This window comes from Camarhynchus parvulus, chromosome 21 (assembly GCF_901933205.1).
Source record: "Camarhynchus parvulus chromosome 21, STF_HiC, whole genome shotgun sequence".
In the NCBI taxonomy this organism is placed as follows: domain Eukaryota; kingdom Metazoa; phylum Chordata; class Aves; order Passeriformes; family Thraupidae; genus Camarhynchus; species Camarhynchus parvulus.
The window spans coordinates 6791882-6811241 of record NC_044591.1 but is presented as its reverse complement, the minus strand read 5'-3'; the positions used below and the strand labels follow the sequence as shown (position 1 = coordinate 6811241).

General features: G+C 42.2%; 2 protein-coding genes across 4 annotated transcripts in view; both read left to right on the top strand.

The window, feature by feature from the left end:
- The first annotated feature begins 135 nt into the window (after window positions 1–135).
- RBP7 (retinol binding protein 7) lies at window positions 136–2185 on the top strand. 2 transcript variants are annotated; one of them, XM_030963808.1, is made up of 4 exons: window positions 136–686; window positions 1204–1382; window positions 1639–1740; window positions 2049–2185. In XM_030963808.1, the coding sequence occupies exons 1-4, from the start codon at window positions 614–616 to the stop codon at window positions 2097–2099; spliced, it is 405 nt and encodes a 134-aa protein (XP_030819668.1). In that variant the 5' UTR covers window positions 136–613; the 3' UTR covers window positions 2100–2185. The 2 variants fall into 2 exon arrangements, with proteins under 2 accessions (XP_030819668.1, XP_030819667.1); XM_030963807.1 differs by lacking the exon at window positions 136–686 and having other exon boundaries at window positions 822–1382.
- A 2787-nt stretch (window positions 2186–4972) lies between these two features.
- The window catches only part of UBE4B (ubiquitination factor E4B), a 32747-nt gene continuing 18359 nt past the window's right edge, over window positions 4973–19360 (top strand). Inside the window, exons 1-8 of one of the 2 annotated variants that reach the window (XM_030963762.1) lie at window positions 4973–5160; window positions 10613–10799; window positions 13561–13696; window positions 14203–14290; window positions 14570–14714; window positions 15272–15500; window positions 15959–16369; window positions 17222–17335. In XM_030963762.1, the coding sequence (XP_030819622.1) occupies window positions 5137–5160; window positions 10613–10799; window positions 13561–13696; window positions 14203–14290; window positions 14570–14714; window positions 15272–15500; window positions 15959–16369; window positions 17222–17335 (1334 nt within the window). In that variant the 5' untranslated portion in view covers window positions 4973–5136. The remainder of the gene's footprint in view (window positions 5161–10612; window positions 10800–13560; window positions 13697–14202; window positions 14291–14569; window positions 14715–15271; window positions 15501–15958; window positions 16370–17221; window positions 17336–19360) is intronic. The other variant, XM_030963760.1, reaches the window with a different exon arrangement.

Here is a 19360-nt window from a genome sequence, read left to right as displayed (position 1 = left end):
CTGTATCAGCTCTCCTTTATGTGTCAAGAACAGAAAGCAAAGGCACGAGCTACATCTTATATACGCAAGATTACTTTTTGAATTCTGTTTACTACTCACTCCAGACATAAACCAACATGATATAATTCTTATCTCTGTGCCATAGGTATCGCTTTAAAATTTGCTGGTATAATACAATCCACAGTTTAACGGTCAACCTGTGTCTGTTCAAGTACAGCCTGTCTTTACAGGGGTACATCACCTTTTCAACAGATATCTGGATTTCAGATCATAAAGCCCAGATCTCATAAACTTGCAGGAAATCCTAGTAATAACAAATCAGTCCCTTTAAAGTATACAAGATGGACAAAATGGTTTAAACCAGTTTTTGGCTTGCATTGTGGCTCTTGGGCTATTAACATTTGCTAACACAAAGATTTCAGACACAGTGAACTTTTCCCTGCAGCACAGCTGAAGCCATTCTACAAATACCCTCTCACCCACTGGCTCAGCACCCTTCCCCTCCAGCAGAAAGGTCCTGGGATGTAATCCCACCCACAGGCTGCCCTATAAAAGGCCTGGCTAGAAAACTATATTTGCATTTTTGACTGGATCTTCCTCCTTCTGTCTGGCAATGCCTGTGGATTTCAGTGGAACCTGGAACCTTGTCAGCAATGACAACTTTGAAGGTTATATGGTGGCCTTAGGTAGGTGAAAATACCTGCTTCTGTCCTTCCTCCCTTCTCCCTTAAGGGTCTTCTTGAATTTTAAGGACTGCCCTTCATTTCACCCTGTTTAAGGTATAGAATGCCTTAAAGAGAGTCTTGTTAATTCTTTCATTGCCTTTCCTCTGACAAAGGATTAGAATAGGCATTCACCTCTTATGGGTAAGTGGGGGTAAAGTCTGAAACCAAGTTTGGGTGTCTCTGTGGGGGAAGTCAACTGTCTCCAGGAACCTTCTGTCTGAAAGTCCTGAAAATGCTGCATAGGAATTGTACAACAATTGAATAAACTGGCTTTCAGAGTAAAAAGTACAAGAGGACGACTTACTTTGTGTAACATTCAGCTTTAAACAAAACAAAAGGTTCCAACAAAACAAAATGCTATGTAGCAGTAAGGTCAAACTAACGTAAGAAATGCTTCTGGTAGTAATAAAGGTTAATTCCTGGCTGCCAGAATGGCTGGTGATAAATACAACTCTGATGTTTTTGCCTTCTGTCCAAGGTATTGACTTTGCAACACGCAAAATAGCAAAAATGCTGAAGCCTCAGAAAGTGATCAAACAAGACGGTGATTCATTCTATATCCATACCACTAGCTCATTCAGAGATTATTTGCTTGAATTCAAAGTTGGAGAAGAGTTTGAGGAAGATAATAAAGGCTTGGATAACAGAAAATGCAAGGTAAGAGGGAATATATGAGGCTGTGGCAAAATTAAGATGCTGTGATCAGTCCAGATATTTGAGCTGAAATTGTTTCAAGAATAATATTTGTAGTGCAAGACAGCAGTTGGAGCCTGAGTTACAGAAAAGGAGTTTCACTTTCATTCAGGGTTAATATCTAGGTCCTCTTTTATCCAGGAAAATGCACATTTTCTGCAAGTATCTTGCAGAACGGAGACAGACATGCAGAAACACCTTTTTGTTCCCTGTTCTATAGAGCCTCGTTACCTGGGAAAATGACAAACTTGTCTGTGTCCAGACTGGTGAGAAGAAGAACAGGGGCTGGACTCACTGGCTCGAAGGGGATGACCTCCATCTGGTATTAACTTCAGATTTCTACTATATACTCTGTATGGCAAAAATTAGATTTATAATGTGATCATGGTGTGCATATGTCTTCTAGCTCTGTAGGATGTGTAATGGATGATACATTGTGAGCACATTCTGCTTTGAAACACCTTCATTATTTCACTGTCACGTGTAGTTAAATTTGAATGTTAAGTGTAAGTTATTAGCATGGCCAGGGTGGTGGTAAAGGATCTATGTTCAGTTTTGGAACTGTTCCTTTGATTACTATAGATCTATACTCTTGGGTTTTCTGTTTGTTTTTGGTTTTTTTTTTGTTAGGAGCTTCGTTGTGAGAATCAAGTCTGCAGACAGGTCTTCAAGAGAGCTTGAGTCTGTGTGGTGTGCTGGGTCCTGCCTGCAGGGACAGCTCTGCTCAGGAGCCGTGTCCAGGGAGGGCTCTACGGACAAGAACTGGCTCCTGTACCTGTTAACCTGAATGGTCTGAAGTTTCTGGATCAGGAAATAAGTCTGCTGTTGCCAGTGTTAAAGGTCTGATTTTTGCTAATAAATGCCTCAAACTAATCTTAAGTACCTAGTTTTTGAATATGTTTTTGGGGGGGAAAAAAAAAACCCAACCCAAAACATAAGTGATGAGGCCTGGGTCTCTAGGTTATCAAAAGTCAATTAAAAGGAGAAAACCTGCCAATTCTAGGAGGAATTCAAAGAGGCAAACAAAACAGGGGGAATGGGATGCTGATAGAGAAGGGAAGATAAAAAATAATGAAGCCAACAACAAAAGGTATGGATTTATTTTTCAAAATGCTTCTCTTCAAGGTGTAGACTACTACTTTACCTGCTTGTGTCTTTCATGCTGTAGTGTGAGGCACCATATTGTGCCAGAGCTGCTTTGTTCTCAAAAATAATTAAGTTGAGCTTACCAGAGGAAACAAGGCTGTGGTCAAATCCCAGAACCATGAAGATGGGTCTGAGTGATCCATGAAGATTCCAGTCTGCAAAATAATTGAACTGTGTAAGCACATATACAGAGGGAAAACAATGCTGCTTTAGTTCAGCTTCGTTTGCATACAACTGTTAATTAGATTAAATATTTTTCTTTATCACCGTGTGCAGTATTGCATAGAAAAAATTTTCTTGCGTGAACATGTAAGTTGTCAGATTAACTAGGTAGTTACAAATTAAATTAGTAATTAGCATATTCTTCGTTGCATATTCTTGAAGAACTGTAGCTTAAGCTTAGTAACTTAATTACTTTATATGAAATAAATAGTCCCTGACATTTTGAAACAAGTAGCACCACATTTCTGATACTTCTTATCCATTCAAAATGCTTACAGACACCATCAGAGTCAGACAAAAATCTGTTGAAGCATGGAGGGCTTTTGGTTAGATTGACATCCTCCCCTAATTACCAGACTTGTATAAATTTAAGCTGGTTTCCAAAATAAAAAGAAAAGGACAAATAGCCTTTATACAGTTAGGGAAATGTGGGGCCCAGCAGTAAAATGCCTGGTGTTTATGCTGTGGATTCTGACAGCATCTTCCTTCTGGAACTGAGTGGTTTCATTTGCTTGAAAACAGAATTGCTGTTAAGAGTGTTCTGTTAGTAGGAATCACAATCCGGGGCAGCAGCCGCGCTCACAGCCGTTAACAAAATGCAGCAGCAGCAGCAGCAGCAGGCAGAGCTTTCTGCGCCACCGGATGGCGCCTCTGCAGCGCGCTGCTCCTCCGCGGAACGGGCAAGTGCTCAGCGCCAAGGTTCAGGGGTTAAACACGCAGATACTCCCGAACTGCTTCCAAGCTGCGCTCTCCAGCAAAACCGCTGTGAGACGCAATACAGACAGGCAGTAATGACCTTGGAGGACGAGAACAGAACTCTCCAGAGAAGCACTTGAAGGGTTTTATTCAAAGGTGTTTCAGACCACTTCAATTATCTTAAAAAAAATCCCAAGGAGATAAACACAAAATGAAGTGTAATCTAAAAATCTAACAATGTACGTCTATTCTATAAAAAGACTGGCAGTATATATTATGATCCAAGTATTGGTTTCCTTTCTGAGCACCCTGGTTAAGTCATCAAAATATTTTGTTTAAAATAATTTAGATCAATAAAGTACATTAAAGATGTATATGAAAACATAAGGCCAGATAGCCTACCTGCCTCATCTCTGCATTTAAAAAATGGATCAATTCTACTGCTATATAATTATTTGGAGCGTGTATGAAAATATCTCCTAATAGCTCATATGGATCGGTTTAGCTCCATCTAAAGAACATCCAGCTTTTACGGGATTCTTTCCCTTGCTGACTCAAATCACAGTGCCCCATGCGCGGCTCGCTGTTCAGGTCATATTATTAGTGACTGTTCATCCTGGGCTAAAAACTTGCTGATGCAACCCTCAATTTGTTTATCCTTTCCCAAAAGAGAAACTTTAAAATATCCTTTTTTCTTTAATCTACGTGTATTATAACTCAAACAAGATGAGCTAGGGATGAACCTCCTATGTACTTACATGTAACCTGGCTGTTATTTTTCTGCGGCTGAGTTACCTTTCGAGTGTGAGGGAAAAGATTAATATCTTCCAGAAATGTAGTATTTTGTGGTATAATAAGGGAATCAGGTGCAGAAAAGTTTGTAATAAGGAAAAAAACCCCTTCATGTTCAAAGTACACTTAGAAAAGGCCGAGATCAAGCACTCAATGGGGTCTTGGCGTCTTGTTTTTCCTTTGGTACGTTACTCAGCTCGCAATAATTAGATTTAGATCCTATGAATTCTCAATCACTCGTCGCTGAGAAGGAGTTAATATTTACGGGCCCATTGGAGAGGGAAGGCTCCAGCACCTCGACCCTCGCTGGGGTCGGGGCGTTCCTGAGGGGCCGCTGCCTCGTTCCGGGCCCCGCTCCCGTTCCCGCCTCCCCGGGCCCCTCACGAACCGCGGCCCCTCACGAGCCCCGGGCCCGCCTTTCCCGGGCCCCGCCCCGGCCCCGCCCCTCGGGCCGCTGCCATTGGCCGACGCGGCGCGCGCGCGGCCCCGGCGTGCCCGCCCCCGCGGGGTCACGTGATCCTCAAAATGGCCGCCACCGCCCTGTTGTTTTGATGAATAATCTCTGCGCGGGGCAGCGGCCGCGGGCGGGCGGGGGCCGGGGCCGGGAGCTCTGAGGGGGCGCGGGGGCACCAGGAGGGCAGCTTCCCCTCGGCCGCGGCGGCAACTGAGGCGCGGGTGGGCGGCGGGGAGCGGGCCGGGGGCGGCGGTGCTGCCGGCGGGCGAGGCGCGGCGCGGTCGCCCCGGAGATGCCCTTGTGAGGCGGCCCGGGGGGCAGCGGCGGCAGGAGAGCGCTGCCTCGGAGCGGCCCCGCGGCGGGGCGGAGGAACGCGCCCCTCCTCCGGGCACCATTAAGAGGAAGGCGATGGAGGAGCTGAGCGCGGACGAGGTGAGTGCGCGGGGCCGGGGCCTGAGCGGCGGGTGGGCCCGCGGGGAGGGGGCGCCGGGCTGTGCTGAGCCCGGCTCGGGCCCGAGGGTGGGCACGGAACCATCCTGAAGAGCTCTGCCTTCGCCCCCTGTCTGTGCTCGGTGGTTTTTTCTCCCCTCCTGTCCCCGTCTGGCCCTGACCCGCGACCCCCCGGCTCGGCCACGGGGTTGGGTTGCTGCTCTCCTGGTTAATTGTTTATTCTCTGCTTCCATCTGCTAGGTAGCCTTTGTCTGCAGCGTGTTCCCTCTCTGTGTCAATACTAGGCGTTTATGTGTTCTTTGTGTGTGATTGGAAACACCCAACCTTTTAACATAGTAAAACACTTGAAATTTTGCTTCCTTAGACTCTTTGCTTAGAAGCAAGATGGGTGTGTTCGTGGTCTTATATTTAGTATCATTTCTTCTTGAAGCAGCTTGAGTCAGGCTTGTCAGTTTTCCACTGTTTCCTTTGATTTACTTTATTTATTCAAGCTCTTCATCTTTCAGTGAAGAATTCTAGTGTTATACTGTAGCTGGCAAACATCTATAATGTATATATTCTATTCACATAGAATAAGGTGAACTATTCATTGTTTTTTTCTTTTAAAGGATGCTGCTTCCCTTGTTTTTTAATAAATAATTAAGGTCTTAAGGTTTGCCTATATATTAGAAGGTTTTCAAATTAATTATTTGGGTTATTATAGCAGGATCCAGGGAGTTTCCCAGTGATCCTGTGTAATCCTGAAATCAAAATGTATTGTGCTGGACCTGCTGCAATACAGGCTCAGTGCTGTACTTATACTCCAGGGAGGCTCAAAAGAAGTTATTTTTATTCTGTCCATATCTTATAGTGGGATTGTAGGACAGGGTGGCTGCTCTTGCCACTCAGATTTGTATTCCAAAAAGTTGGGATGTTTTTGATGATGTTGTCTGTCACGATTTAGCAATCCTGCGGTGTTGCATCATGATCTAGGAGAAAATACTTTGTGCTGTTTACTTGATGGAGGTCCTCATGCTCTGTGGAAGCACTGAGAAAAGGAGAGCAGTTCCCACGTTGGGAGGAGTGGGATGGGACACTGGTGGTGTAAGTGTACTGGGAAAAAGGATCTCCAATTTTACAGGTGTATTTCATGAGTGCTTTGTTTACATGCAGCTCTTCTCATTGTTAAACTGCCCTGATCCTGAGGTGTTTTATGATTAATTTCAGAAATATTTTACCTATGTAAGCTTATTTGTGTCACTGCCTCAGCACATTACTGACATCATCAAAACCACTGCATTGTGGATCTGAGGCTGCAGGAAAGGAGTTCTCCACTGAGGACTCATCCACCTTTTTTGGCCAAATGTTTGTCTCCAGTGACTTTCCATGTTCTTCTTGTCCAGCTCAGCAAGGACCAAACCAAATGGTCTTTTAGGTGATTGCTTGTGACAATCTTGTATCATTTTAACAGAGTCACTTCTTCTTATTAATGGATCGCTCACTGAAAAGTCAGAGCCAAGTTGATTTTAATTTTCCTCCACATCTCCACTTCGCTGTTACTTGGCACAGTGGGCCTGGATGAGATTATATTGAAAAATAACCTTCTGAAATATACTATATGTGACTTCTTCAGATTCAGACTTTTTTCAGGAAATGACTGAAGGTGAAAAAATACTTAACGGAAGTTTAATTGCAAGGCTCTTACAGATAAGGTTATCTTCTGTTATCAAACCATAATTAAATATAACACTAACAGGTTGCAGCTTAAAAAGAGGAGATACACAATTGATCATACCTATATTTTAGTTTCAAGAAGATATTTTCCCCTCCTATTAACAGTGTCTCTCACTGACATTTTCTTTGTGTTCGTTTGTTAATGCACTAAAAGTTGTAATTCATTACAGACCATAGTAATATTTTTAGGAGAGAGGAGAAAGAAATTTCCTTCTTAGTATGTGTGTTTTAGCACAGTAGATAGTGCAAGATGAGAACAGGGACTTCACAGAAAAAAGCAAAATCCAGCTAAATGTGGCATAAAGTGGGAAAGAATGATGTGAGTTTGTCACCTTCCAACATATACGTGATTTTTGAGTAGCATTTTCTGAGAACATGACCACTATGACCAGAAAAATGAAGCATTTCTTAAACCAATTTAACATGCTCTAATGAATACAAGAAAAATAAAGCTATCAATTCAAATTACCCTTTATTGTACAGATTTGGAACTCTTCTACTTTATGGTCGAATAGGAGATTTATATACAGTCTCACTAAGCAGTTGCCACTGTAGCAGATACAGAGTCATAATTTTTTTTTAACTGGGAATGTGTGAGCCTGAGGGACTAGTCTTCCTATCTTTATTATCTGGTGCCAAATTAAATTATCAGTTAACCATCTTTAGCAGGGTGCTCTTTTTACATTTTTTGTTGTGGTGCATGCAGCTAACAGCTTTGAAGAAGTCCATTTAGATCAAAAATGTATTTCTGAAAACTGCTATTTATAGATCTAGTCCAGATGTGTCCAACAAAAATTGTACTATACTGTACTAGTTAAAAAGCAATGTGCTTGTCCCATTCAGCCAATTAGTTTTTTTTTTAATTAGGCTTTTAAACTGTGTGTTCTGGAGCTGTGCTCTGCAGGGAAGATGGGCTGTGGAGCAAGCAATGCCCATGTAATAGGACTGAAAACCTTGTCACTGTTAGGTAACAATGACACATAACAGCTTTGTCATCTGTCGCTGGCTTAGATCTGAAATCAAGGGTTGGGGATTATTCAAATGCCTTAAACTTCCCTAAAACATTATTTGAGACCCCAGCTTTGTGCTGCTGGGTGGTAATTTGGGGAGTCATTCAGTCTGAAATGGGAACAGGTTATTGGAGGGAACTCCCACACTTCTGAGGAGGGATTTGTGTGCAGGTTGGGGTCTGGATTGTCCCTTGTGTTGTGCAAACAAACTGTGTCTCCTGAGTCCCCAGCTGTGCCCATCTTCCCTGGTCTCCCTGCTGTTCAGCCTGCAGATACAGGGAATTAACTGGATTGAATGTGTCCACCAATTTTATGCCATCTTTTCAAACTCAGCCTGTACTTGGCCTTTTTGGCATAGTATTTCTCCTCTTTTGTCTCTTACTTAAAACTTCCTAGTCTTCAGACCAAACTTCGGATTCCTGTAATAATTTTATATAAACCTGAAGGAATATGACAGTTTGAGGTATCCAAGAACCAGATCTGGTCCTTCAACACCATGTACCCTCAGTTGTGAAAGCTGTAGCTGTCAGTGGTAAAAATATTCACAGTTTGTTTATATTTTAACATTACTTTGTTCAGCACTAAGGAAGGTGATTGTAATTTGCCCATCATCCTTAAAGGGGCAGGGAAAAATATTGTATTAGTTTTAATTGCAATCTCTTAACTCAAAGCAGCAATGTCTGAGCAGATTTCTTGTTCTAGGCCCTCCTCAGCCTATTTGTAGGGCAGGTTACAGTCTGAGGGCCTGGTCCCTGAGCAAGGCTTGATGGACTGAGTGTGACAAATACCAGGCAGGAGATTTGTCTGGGTGTCCTCCTGTTTCAGCAGGGCTGACTGCAGCTGGATTTGCTGTAACCTGGGCATGGATCTTGCCTAGGGAGGGAAGGAATGCCAAGTGCCACTAGTGTCCTCAATGATCTGACACTGGGAGAGGACGAAGAGGGGACCTCGTTTGAGCAATCAATTGGACTATACTTGTGAATTAATTAATAAATGTATTGGTTATCATCTCTGCCTTCTTCTCCTCACATATCTCCTTCCTTACATCTGATTTCAAACTAGCTAGCAAGCATTAATGTGAACAGTTGTGGAAGAGCTCCATATCACATTAATCATATAGAAAGCAAGAAAAAGAAACCATCTTTCTCCTTCAGACACTGGTGCATATATGGAGTGCTTGTGTGTGTATTTGTTGTATTTGTGAGCTGTGAACAGTTAATTTGGATTCAGATATGGGGACATGTAGCTGACATTTTCTCAGTTGTACCTTTGAGGGCTGAGGTAGTTCTGGAGTTTTTTCAGATAAGCACTTGGATGAAAAACTGAAAAATTGAAATATGAGGTACAAATGAAGAAGGAGAAGACCCTAATATGTCTAATTTTACCTAAAGGCGAAGCTGAACAATTTATTTCTGCATTAAACTCCCCTATTTTGCTTGACAAGGAGGAAGGATTAGAGGTTCTATTTATAGCTATTTTTTTGAGTCTTAAAAAAAATGTAGCTGCCTTCCATGTTCATGTGGTGACACCTGTCGTGGAGGGAGATGTAGTTCCAGACACTGTTTTCCCACAGTTTTTGAAGTCTGATTTAATTTGATCTGTTCTTCTTCCTGTTGGAGTAGGTTTCACAGGCCATTAAATGATACAGCAATGTAGTGTAGACATTGACTTGACACAAATCTTTTGTTCACTCTTTCAGTTGCCTGGCAGTTCTTTAGGACTATGAACAGAAATGAAAACTTTTAAGTTGTGTGCAATGCCTGAGTGTCATAATACAAAGAGAATAACAGGAATTGCTGATTTTTGCAGGGAGCTGACAGCCTCAAATATACTTTTACTTTGGGCCTATTTCAAGCCAAAGATGTAAGCTTTGGGCACAGATCCTGTAAGGCAGCCTGTGATAATAAATAATTTATTTTTGGATTTTTGTTTGTGTGCAGTTTAAAGTGTTTTAAATCTAGTTTCATAAGTTTTATTTTGTCTATTTCTCATGTATAATATTAGTGTTATGTGATCACATACCAGTTTTAATAAGTAGATTTGTAACAGTTTTCTGTAGTTGGATTTTGAAGGCAGATGCTTTTATCTTAAAAGGAACATGGAAAAACTGTTTTTAAAATTCTTTGTGATGGAACGCCTCTAGGTGATAAGAGGATGTTTTTTACTGTCTTTACTTGTCAAGGTGCTTCTGTCCAGCACACAGGGGGCAGTTTTGGTGTTGCAGTTCTGTTTTGGATTAATTTGGACAGTGGTGGTCTTGAATAACTTTCAACTGGACTTTCTTTAGCACGGTGTGTTGGTATCATGTGGTGTGAAGCTAAAGCAAAGGTCACATTCATGTTGTCCCTTTTATCACATCAACGTGGCTTGTCAAATGCCAAAGTAAATGGGGAAGAGTATTGCAGGTTTTGAAACTGCTGAGCAGTAAACGTTAAACTGGTCTTGCACAACCCCTCAAGGGACAAACACAGCATTCCCAGTGCAAATGGTTTTCCAAGGCAGCAAACACATACTTAAAATTTGAACACGGAGGGTACTGTGTGCTGTGACACAGAACAGAGGAAGGGCAGCCAGCCCAGCTCCACTGAGCAGGCTTCAGGTAAGGCTGCAGTGTTGTGTTTGCCTTTGCAGGAGACAGAAGGGCTCACTGGGCTCCTCTCCCTGGCAGGGGGGTTCTCTGGGCTCCTTTCACTGGGCTCCTCTCCCCGCAGATCCGGCGGAGGCGCCTGGCGCGGCTGGCGGGAGGCTCCTCGTCCCAGCCCAGCACCCCGCTGACGTCCCCGCAGAGAGAGACCCCGCCGGGGCCGCCGGGCGCAGCCCCAGCGCCGGGGCCCTCGCACAGCCTGGGCCTCAATGTGCACAGCATGACCCCAGCTACCTCTCCCATCGGGGCATCAGGTAGGCTGGCAGCTCCCGGGTGCTCGTGGTGTGCCTGTGCGCCTTCCTTACTCAGCTCCTCGCTGTGCAACCTGCACTGCCGCTCCTGCTCTTACTGAAAGTCATTTTCAGAAACAAATGTTGCAAAACGGTGAAAGAAGGTACTTTTTGTTTTAATTTTCCAAGTAATAAATAGTTTTCCATTTATTCTATTTACACTTGTTTTCCAGGTGTGCGTAAACTCATGACATTTGCAATATGGGTTACCAAAGCTTAAAAAAGTTTGTAATAAAGTTCATTATTACACAATATTATGGAAAAGATGTGTCAAGGAGACAGGAAAATCCCTTTCAAGTTTTGCAACACAGTCTCTATTGATTGGTTTTTAGGTACATTCTAGCAATCGGTCTCAAGTTAATTTTTGATCTTTAGTTGCAAGCGATCAGCAGAATTAAAAATAGCAAGCCATGACTGGACATTGTCAGAATAAGAATAAAGTATTTGCTTTCTGCTTTGTATTACTTTGTCAATTTCACTATTTACTGGAGGGAATACAAGCAAGATATTTACAAATTGTATTTATTTCAGAAGATGCAACAAATAACCGATCTGTTAAAATCATACAAATGCAGCAAGCAGGGGAAGTTGGGAGAGTTGCTCTATAGAGAGGGGAAGACAAAATTCATGTACTTATACCACATTTGACCTGACAGAAATTAATTTTGATTTCAAATTATCTGACTTGGGAATCAGGACAAATTGGCGTGTTTTCCAGTATTGTGATCTTTATCTGAAAACTAAAATTGTTTTGCATGTTGTGTTACTAAGCTTAGAGGTTCTCAAAACCATCCCAAAACAAATTCAAGATGGTTCTAACAAGGTTTCCAGTATGGTTTCTAACAGTTTAATAAAAATAACATTTTTCCAATGGTCTTTGATGAGCTTGCAGAATTCATTAACATTTACCTATTTGCTTCTTGAATTCTCTGGTTTTCCCTTTGGCAATCAGAGTATTTTACAAGCTTCAATCTTGTAGTTTAATTACAGTGCTGTTCAAAAATACCTACAAGTGACTCCTTCCTGCTTGTTTTGTTGCCTTACATCCAAAGCGGGACAGAGAAAAGCTATCAAAAGCATTTTCTGAGATAAACTCATTGCAGATGGAATTTAACACTCTGTATTGTCCTCATGACTAAAGGCAGCAACCCAGAGGTGGAGGTGACTTCTTTTCCTTAAGAACGGTGCAGAGTTTGCTCACTGTGTTCCCTCAGCCTGTGGGTACATGACTGTTTTAATCCATCTGAGGTCTGACTCTTGCTGAAAGGAGCACTTGTTCCTCTGCTGTCTGTGGCAGCTGTGTGATGAAGGGGACTGTGGGCTTGATATAAGTGAAAACTAACCCAGGAAAAGCAAATGTTTAATTTCCAAACAGAAGAGGTCCTGATCCATGCTGGGGCACAACTGGATAAACAATACTGGCAGCAGAGCAGGAGGTGTGGAAATGTGTACCTGGAGGTAGAAATGCTCAGGTGTTGGCAGGTTTATTGAGGTTTATTGAGGTTTGAAGTGCTCAGACAGTGAGGACCATGGAGATATCTGTTTTGAGAATTCCCCAGGACAGTGCCTGACTGTACTGACTGGATTGGCTGATGACCCAAAGCAGGAGTTTCTAGTGTTTGCTTCCTACAGTGCCATTTGTGCAGCTGTTTAATAATGTGTTACTTTTTCACATCAGGGTAAGAGCTTTCGTTAAATTGGGAAATGGATCAGGAAAAAAATATCCATAACAGTTTATCTTGTGTGTTTATGTAGCATAAATGAAGACTCAGCTAATGCTGTGTGGTTTGCAGCAGTTCCTTTCAGCAGCAGACTGAAGTGACTGCAGAGGATTGTAATTCATTTGGACACACAGAGAGCAGCTCCAGCAGAATAGTGTCCTTGTAAGCATCCATTGTTCTAAGGAGTTGCCTGTCATGGTGAGATCAGACATAGGAATCAATTTCATGGAAAATATCATTATTTTGTATGTATTTTGAAAATACCTTGGAAAACCTAAAGCCAGTGTTATCAGTAACAACTGGAACTTTAGGTGTCAAGTATTTTATTGTATACCTGATCTAGCAAAGTAGAGATGCAAGTAAATTCTGCAAGATCTGTAATGAAAAGATGGCAGGTTGAGGAGGGCTGTTAATGAGTGCTGCAGCATCGCTGTTAAAGTACATTTTCCTGGCTATAAGAGTAAAACTCCAAGGGAATGCAGAACAATGCAGTCCTTTGCCCTGGTGGGCCCTGTTTGCTCTGGTCTCTTTTGTCCACCAACTTAGCTAGATTTTCTTTGGGAAGAGGGAGGAGGAGAGATGAAGAACTCAAGAAATATTTGTTACCCCTTTATAATTGATGGTGTAACTCCATTGTAATGGCCCAGTGTTAAGTCCTGTTCTGATAGGACAGTCTTTAGAGGGGCTCTGACAATGTCTTAAGGTAGTAGACACAGCAACCTTGTGATAGATCAGTTTTTATAGGAGTGGATCTCTGAGCACTTAGTGGATGCAAGTTTATCTTTGTTTAACACAGGTATGCATTCCTACATTGCTGCTTCAAGGGAAGGTAGAAAATGTGATTGTCTGCAGTCAAATGTGGTTATTAACTTTCATTTGGTAATGCAGTGCTAAGAATTGTTAAGAGCTGGATTGAAAAACAGTATTTCCTCTCCTTTTCCATCCAAATAATGCAGTGTCTTCTCACTGCTGTAGCAGTAATCTTGGTGGTGCCTTTTCTTTAGGAGTAGCCCACCGAAGCCAGAGCAGCGAAGGAGTGAGTTCCCTCAGCAGTTCTCCATCAAACAGCCTTGAAACCCAATCTCAGTCCCTCTCTCGGTCCCAGAGCATGGACATTGATAGTGTCTCCTGTGAGAAAAGGTAAAAAATGCAGCTTGTAACAGGTGGCAAATATGGCACAATGCTGGTGTTCAAAGCTCTTACAGGACAAGGCTCTGCCCTCCCCCCCTCCCAGCTGTGTTAATGCAGTAGGGTTAATGCTTAAAAATCATACACTGTTTAGACCACTGTAATGCTTTTTCTAGCCTGGTTTTAATGGGGATTCCTGATCTAAAGTGGTAAAAGACAAAACATTATCTTAGACATTAACAGATAAGCATGTCTGGTGGGGATAATTCAACTACTCTATTTAAAAGAAGAAGGTTGTGGGATGTGATAGCTGGGTAGTTTGTATTGCCTGCTGAGGAAATTTAGAACTCTAATGTAATACGAGAAACATTTATCAACCAATGATTTTAATTGCTGTTTGTGCAGTGCTTTCTCTGCTGCATCTGCTTAGGGGGACACTCTTTTAGTCAGCATCTTACAGAGGACTGTCTGCAGCTTTCTACAAGTTAATGGGCTTTTTCTGTTATTTCCACTTGCAGTATGTCCCAGGTAGATGTGGATTCAGGAATTGAGAACATGGAGGTTGATGAGAACGATCGCAGAGAGAAGCGGAGTCTGACGGACAAGGTGAGCCTTGGCATTTTCTGCCCTGTCAGTAATAAGGTCAGTTGGTAAAGCATGGCCTGAAGCTGCAGGAGCAGCCCTGCTGGAGGATCCTCGGGCATCCCGAGCCTCCCTGGACACTGCACAGCCTGCATGGGGACACTCCTCCACTCAGGGCTGAGGGCAGTAGGGAAAGGAGATCAAACCTTACGAGTTAAGCTGAAGCCTCTTAACTGAAGATCTGTACATGATTGTACATTGATTAATACAAGTGCAAATCAGGTGTTGTTTTGTTCCCCCCAGGAACCTCTGTCAGGGTCAGAAGTGTCGGAGGAACAAGCTCTACAGCTGGTCTGTAAGATCTTCAGAGTCTCTTGGAAGGACAGAGACAGAGACGTTATTTTCCTGAATTCACTCTCTGCCCAGTTCAAGCAGAACCCAAAGGAAGGTGGGTTCCTGAGCAGGAGGCACTGGCTGCTTCAGTTTATTTTTTTCAGAAGAGTTTTAGTGAATTAAAGGATTGTCTTGCATCATAGTAGACATCTAACAGTTAATTTGATAAACCAACATTTCCTGATTATTTTATGCAATAGACTCTATATTCTATGTTAGATGTAAGATACACCAAAACAATTGTTATTTTGTGTGTGTGGGGTACGTGCATGTTTTGTTTTCCTTTCTTTGACACAACTTGCCCAGCTCAACAGCAGAGTGGGAAAATACGAGTGGAACACACAAGTTTAATAAATGACTATAGGAGCATTAGGTCATGTATGATCTTCTGTGTTTTCCATAAAGGCTGTATTTTTTGTGTAGCTGTAATTCCAGAACTTAGGTTAATATAGGCAGTGATAATTACAGATGTGTCAGTGCGTTGTTTTTGCCAAAAGCAGTGCTCAATTCACAGAAGTCTGTTTCTGTCCTTTTTTTCTCTGCTAATATTTATATCTGACTCCCGTGTAGATGAAGACTGAGGTGAGGATATTGATTCTTTCTTCTTAACAGTGTTTTCAGATTTTAAGGACTTGATCGGGCAGATTTTGATGGAAGTGCTGATGATGTCCACCCAGGCAAGGGATGAGAACCCCTTTGCCAGCCTGACAGCCACCTCCCAGCCCATTGCTGCAGCTGCCCGCTCTCCTGACAGAAGCCTGATGTTAAATATGGGCTCCAACCCTGGAAGCAGCCCCATGTTCTGTAATGTGGGCTCCTTTGGTTCCAGCTCATTGTCCAGGTGACTTCTGATTGTAACTGAATGCTGATTTCACTTGAATACTGATTGGTAGACTAGAAGAGAGAAAAGGGCATAGAAGTGTCCCAAGAACAATAAATAGAATGGATTTTTAAAGCTTTTCAGTCTTTTTCATGTGAGTGTCCCTCCATTTCACCCTTTTTGATTACACTGCCATGGCTAGGAATGTATTTGATAGATTCAAGCCGTGTAACTGTTTTCTGCTGAGAAGTGTCCCTAACTTGCATCACAAAGGCCATGATTTTTAAAGGTGTGTAGATTGTGACATAGTTTTATTGAACAACAGTATAAAAGAATAATGTGTGTGAACTGCAAAAATATTGCTGAAGAGTCATCAGAAGGGCAAGAACTTCTCTTGCTCATTTTATCTTTTTCACCCTTTTTCTGCATATCCTAAATTGTTGCTTTTTTTTTTCTTTTTCCCCCTGTAACTGGTTTAGTCTCTATGGGACTAGTCCAGCTCCTCCTACCAATTTCACAAGCTATGTACCAATGACTGGTTCATCTCTTACCCCACCAGCCAGTTCAGTTGCCACCCCAGCAGTGGCTCCCATTTCTGTCAGCTCTCAGCTGGCAGCAGCCAGCCCCTCGTGGACACAGCCTTGCTCCCCACGGTACCGCCCCTACACCGTGGCGCATTCCGGAGGCTCTGCTGCCGCTGCCACCCCGCGCTCCTTGAGCATTTCCATCCCATCTAGCTCTCCAAGTCCTCCAGCCATGGCTGCTGGCCCTCCAGCCATGCCAGTCATCACATCCAGACACAGGCCCACAGCCATGGGTCCACCTTTGTTTACTGCTTCGCCCGGTGCCTTGCGCAGGCGTCCTTCCTTACAGAGCAGGATTCCTCCTAGGTATTGCACAAGAGCAGAGTGTGTTTGCTGTGTGCTCTGCAGGGTGTGGCATCAGCCTGCAGGATGGAAGAACTCATGTTTGTGCTGAGCTCACCCTACTCACCCTGAGTTGATTTCTGCGTTTGAGTTTGTGCTAATACCTTGACTTGCTAACCAGGTGTCTTTGACCTGCTTGTGTGCATTTGAGGTGTGATGTAATTACTTTAAAGGTAGCAGTATGGTTTTAATTTCTTCCTCTTGGTAGATCCATTTCAGTTAAACTATAAGCTTTCTATAGTTCAGTTGCTGCTGTTAGATGGTGAACCACATAAAACTCCTGCTCCAAAATCAGTTTTCTCAATAGGGCCTTAGTTAATTTGTTGAGTGCTGCTACTTGCTGGACTGGGTTGGATTTGATTCCCTGGTGCATAGATTTAAATTACAGATCAGCATGTTTCAGAATGCCAGGCTAAGTACCACTGCTTTTCTTCTCTTGGCTGTTCCTGGAATCCTTTGTTCCTGCAGGAGGGAGAAATAAAGATACACGGTTTTGAGACCACAGCTTTAAAGTCATTAGCTTAGAAATGTAGTATTTATTATTCAGTCATGTCTAAACATTCCACTTTAGACATCATTTTTATTTGGTCTCAAAAGTTCTTTTTCAGTTTTCAGGTTGTAAATGTGTGGTGTTTATGATACAAGAATAACTTGTAGTAGTGTAACAAAGCATGTTAGTATGGTCCTGGTTTTACTAACCTGTTGTCTGCACGTTTAGAGAAGGTGATTTTTGACAGACCTAAAAAGAAAAGCTACCATTTACTTTTTCTTCTGGCTTAAAAAATCTGATGGCCTTTTCCATTTTTGTTGTGGTAGTTTATACGACAACCCTTTCTCCCTCCTCCTTCTTGCTGTTTCTGATGTGTCTGAGGACAGTAGTGATGAAGAAAATGAAGACGATGATTTTTCTTGTGTCCAGTTTGGGTCCAGGTATTGAAGAAAGAGAATGTAACCTGCATGTTTGGTTGTTTAGGAACTAACAGCCTGTGTAGTGTCAAGTGATCTTCAAAGTAATTTGGGGAACAACTGAAGCTGAGGATGTGACTGGGCTGGCTCGTTAAGTTGGTGTGTAAACATGTGTAATGAGTGCAGTTAGCTCTCCTTTGGAGACATGACTAAGGGAAATGCTCATCATACAGTCTTCTAGGCCTAATGAACGTGGTTCTGAGGTGTTTGAGTGGAGCTTCTCTTGGGCTGTATGAGTACAAGGAACAGTATTCGCCCATGGCTGTAATTTTAAAGCCCTGGTACACCATGTGCATGTTTTCCTATGAAAAAACTGGAAAATGAGGGCAAGGGTTAATATGCACCTTCCAAGTACCATCTCCTCTTTTCTACTTCAGTCTGATTTCAAGAGAATAAACTTGATAACACAGCTGTAGGAGGACTTTGTGTATGTGGAATTTAGGATTATTTTCCCCACTGTTTTGTTTAGTTTTTATCCTGTTGTTGACTCAATCCAAATGTTGGATTGAGTTGCCAAGCTTTGGGTAGGATTTCTGCTGTGCTTCTGAGGTTTAGTGTGTTTATTGTGACCTGGCATTTTGCAGACAGCAGTAAGTTGTTGGAACATAAACACAGTGGCTGTACAACTATGCACAACTGGCACACTGAAAACACCAAGGCATTCAATGTGTGTGCAGGATGGATGAGCTTTGTGTTAGAATAGTTGGAGTTATTGCTGCAGCGAAATCTTTAGCAGAATGACTGTAGGACTAGTAGGTTTTCATATAAATTTATCTTCTTAAAAGAGTATTTTTTAAGCTGGATGTGAGAATTCAAGAGGTTTAAAAAAGAGACCATTAAAAAAACCCCATGTGCATGGTTTTGTGGTTACTGAGCACGATTTCAATAGAGCTGTGTTTTACATGGGTTAGTTTTAATTGAATAACTGAAAACATCTCTCTGCAAACAGACATTGCTGCTATTACAATGTTGTGTTTCTTAATCATCTGGTAGCTCAGCATGTGAACAGTAATAACCTTTCCTGGATTTATTGGTTGGACTGTAAAGTTTGCACAATAGATTTGTATGGCTCAATTATAGAAATGTAAATTATTTTACAGTTTAAAGGAAATTCCTGTTCTGACAGTTTGTAGTTTAAAATATATTTTTTAAAAGCTGCATTTAAGGAAACCAGTACTCTTATTTTCCAGTTTAAGATCTGGGGCTTATAAATTGGTCTTCATTCAAATCTATCCTGACTGTACACAGACTTTTCTTTGAGAATTGCAGACCATCCAAGTAATTGCTGGTTTTTAGATTTCATTTACATGAAGTGAGTATATCATGTCTCTAGTCTCTTCTGTAAAATGAGGATGTTATTTTTAATTAGCTTTGTCAAGCTGTTATGTAGAGAAGAATTTTGTTGAGATAAGAAGTCTGAGATTGAGAGTTGTGGGTCTGTTCTCACTTTTGTATTCAATTTCTCTCATCTCAAGGATGGTTTTGGTTTTGTGGGTTTAGTTTTTGTGTTTACAGTATCAGTGTTTTCTTTTCCCCACTGAGGCTGTGCTACTTAATGAAATGATGTATTTTACTGAACTGTAATGAACTGAGTTGAAATGAAATTATCTTGAATGAGGGAGTGTCAAAGGCAGCAGCAGCTTGGATGTATTGCCCAGGTCTCTTCTCAGCAGTGGGAGGCTCCTGCCTCCTGTGGTTTGGTGGTGTTAACAGGATTTTGACATTTCTGCCTTTCTGAGCAGTGGCATTGAAGGGCTGTGATGTCCTGAGTGTCAGGTGCCACTCAAAGGCTGTTTGTTTTCTTTGCTGCATTGTGAGACCAGGATTTACTGATTCCCATCAGTTATGCACTTTGTGCCTGTCCTTCAGGCACTTATTTAATAAGGCATTTACAGCTCTGAACTTCCAGGCCTAGACAAGCTGTTACGTGGAGAGCTCTCCACAGGTCACAGGAATGACCTGAATTATCACAGAAATTACCCAAACCAC

Coding starts and splice junctions, on each gene's coding strand:
- RBP7 (XM_030963807.1), top strand. CDS start 1,116: ATGCTTCTGGTAGTAATAAAGGTTAATTCCTGGCTGCCAGAATGGCTG. Junction 1,383..1,638: donor TGGATAACAGAAAATGCAAG/GTAAGAGGGAAT, acceptor CCTGTTCTATAG/AGCCTCGTTACCTGGGAAAA. Junction 1,741..2,048: donor AAGGGGATGACCTCCATCTG/GTATTAACTTCA, acceptor TTTTTTTGTTAG/GAGCTTCGTTGTGAGAATCA.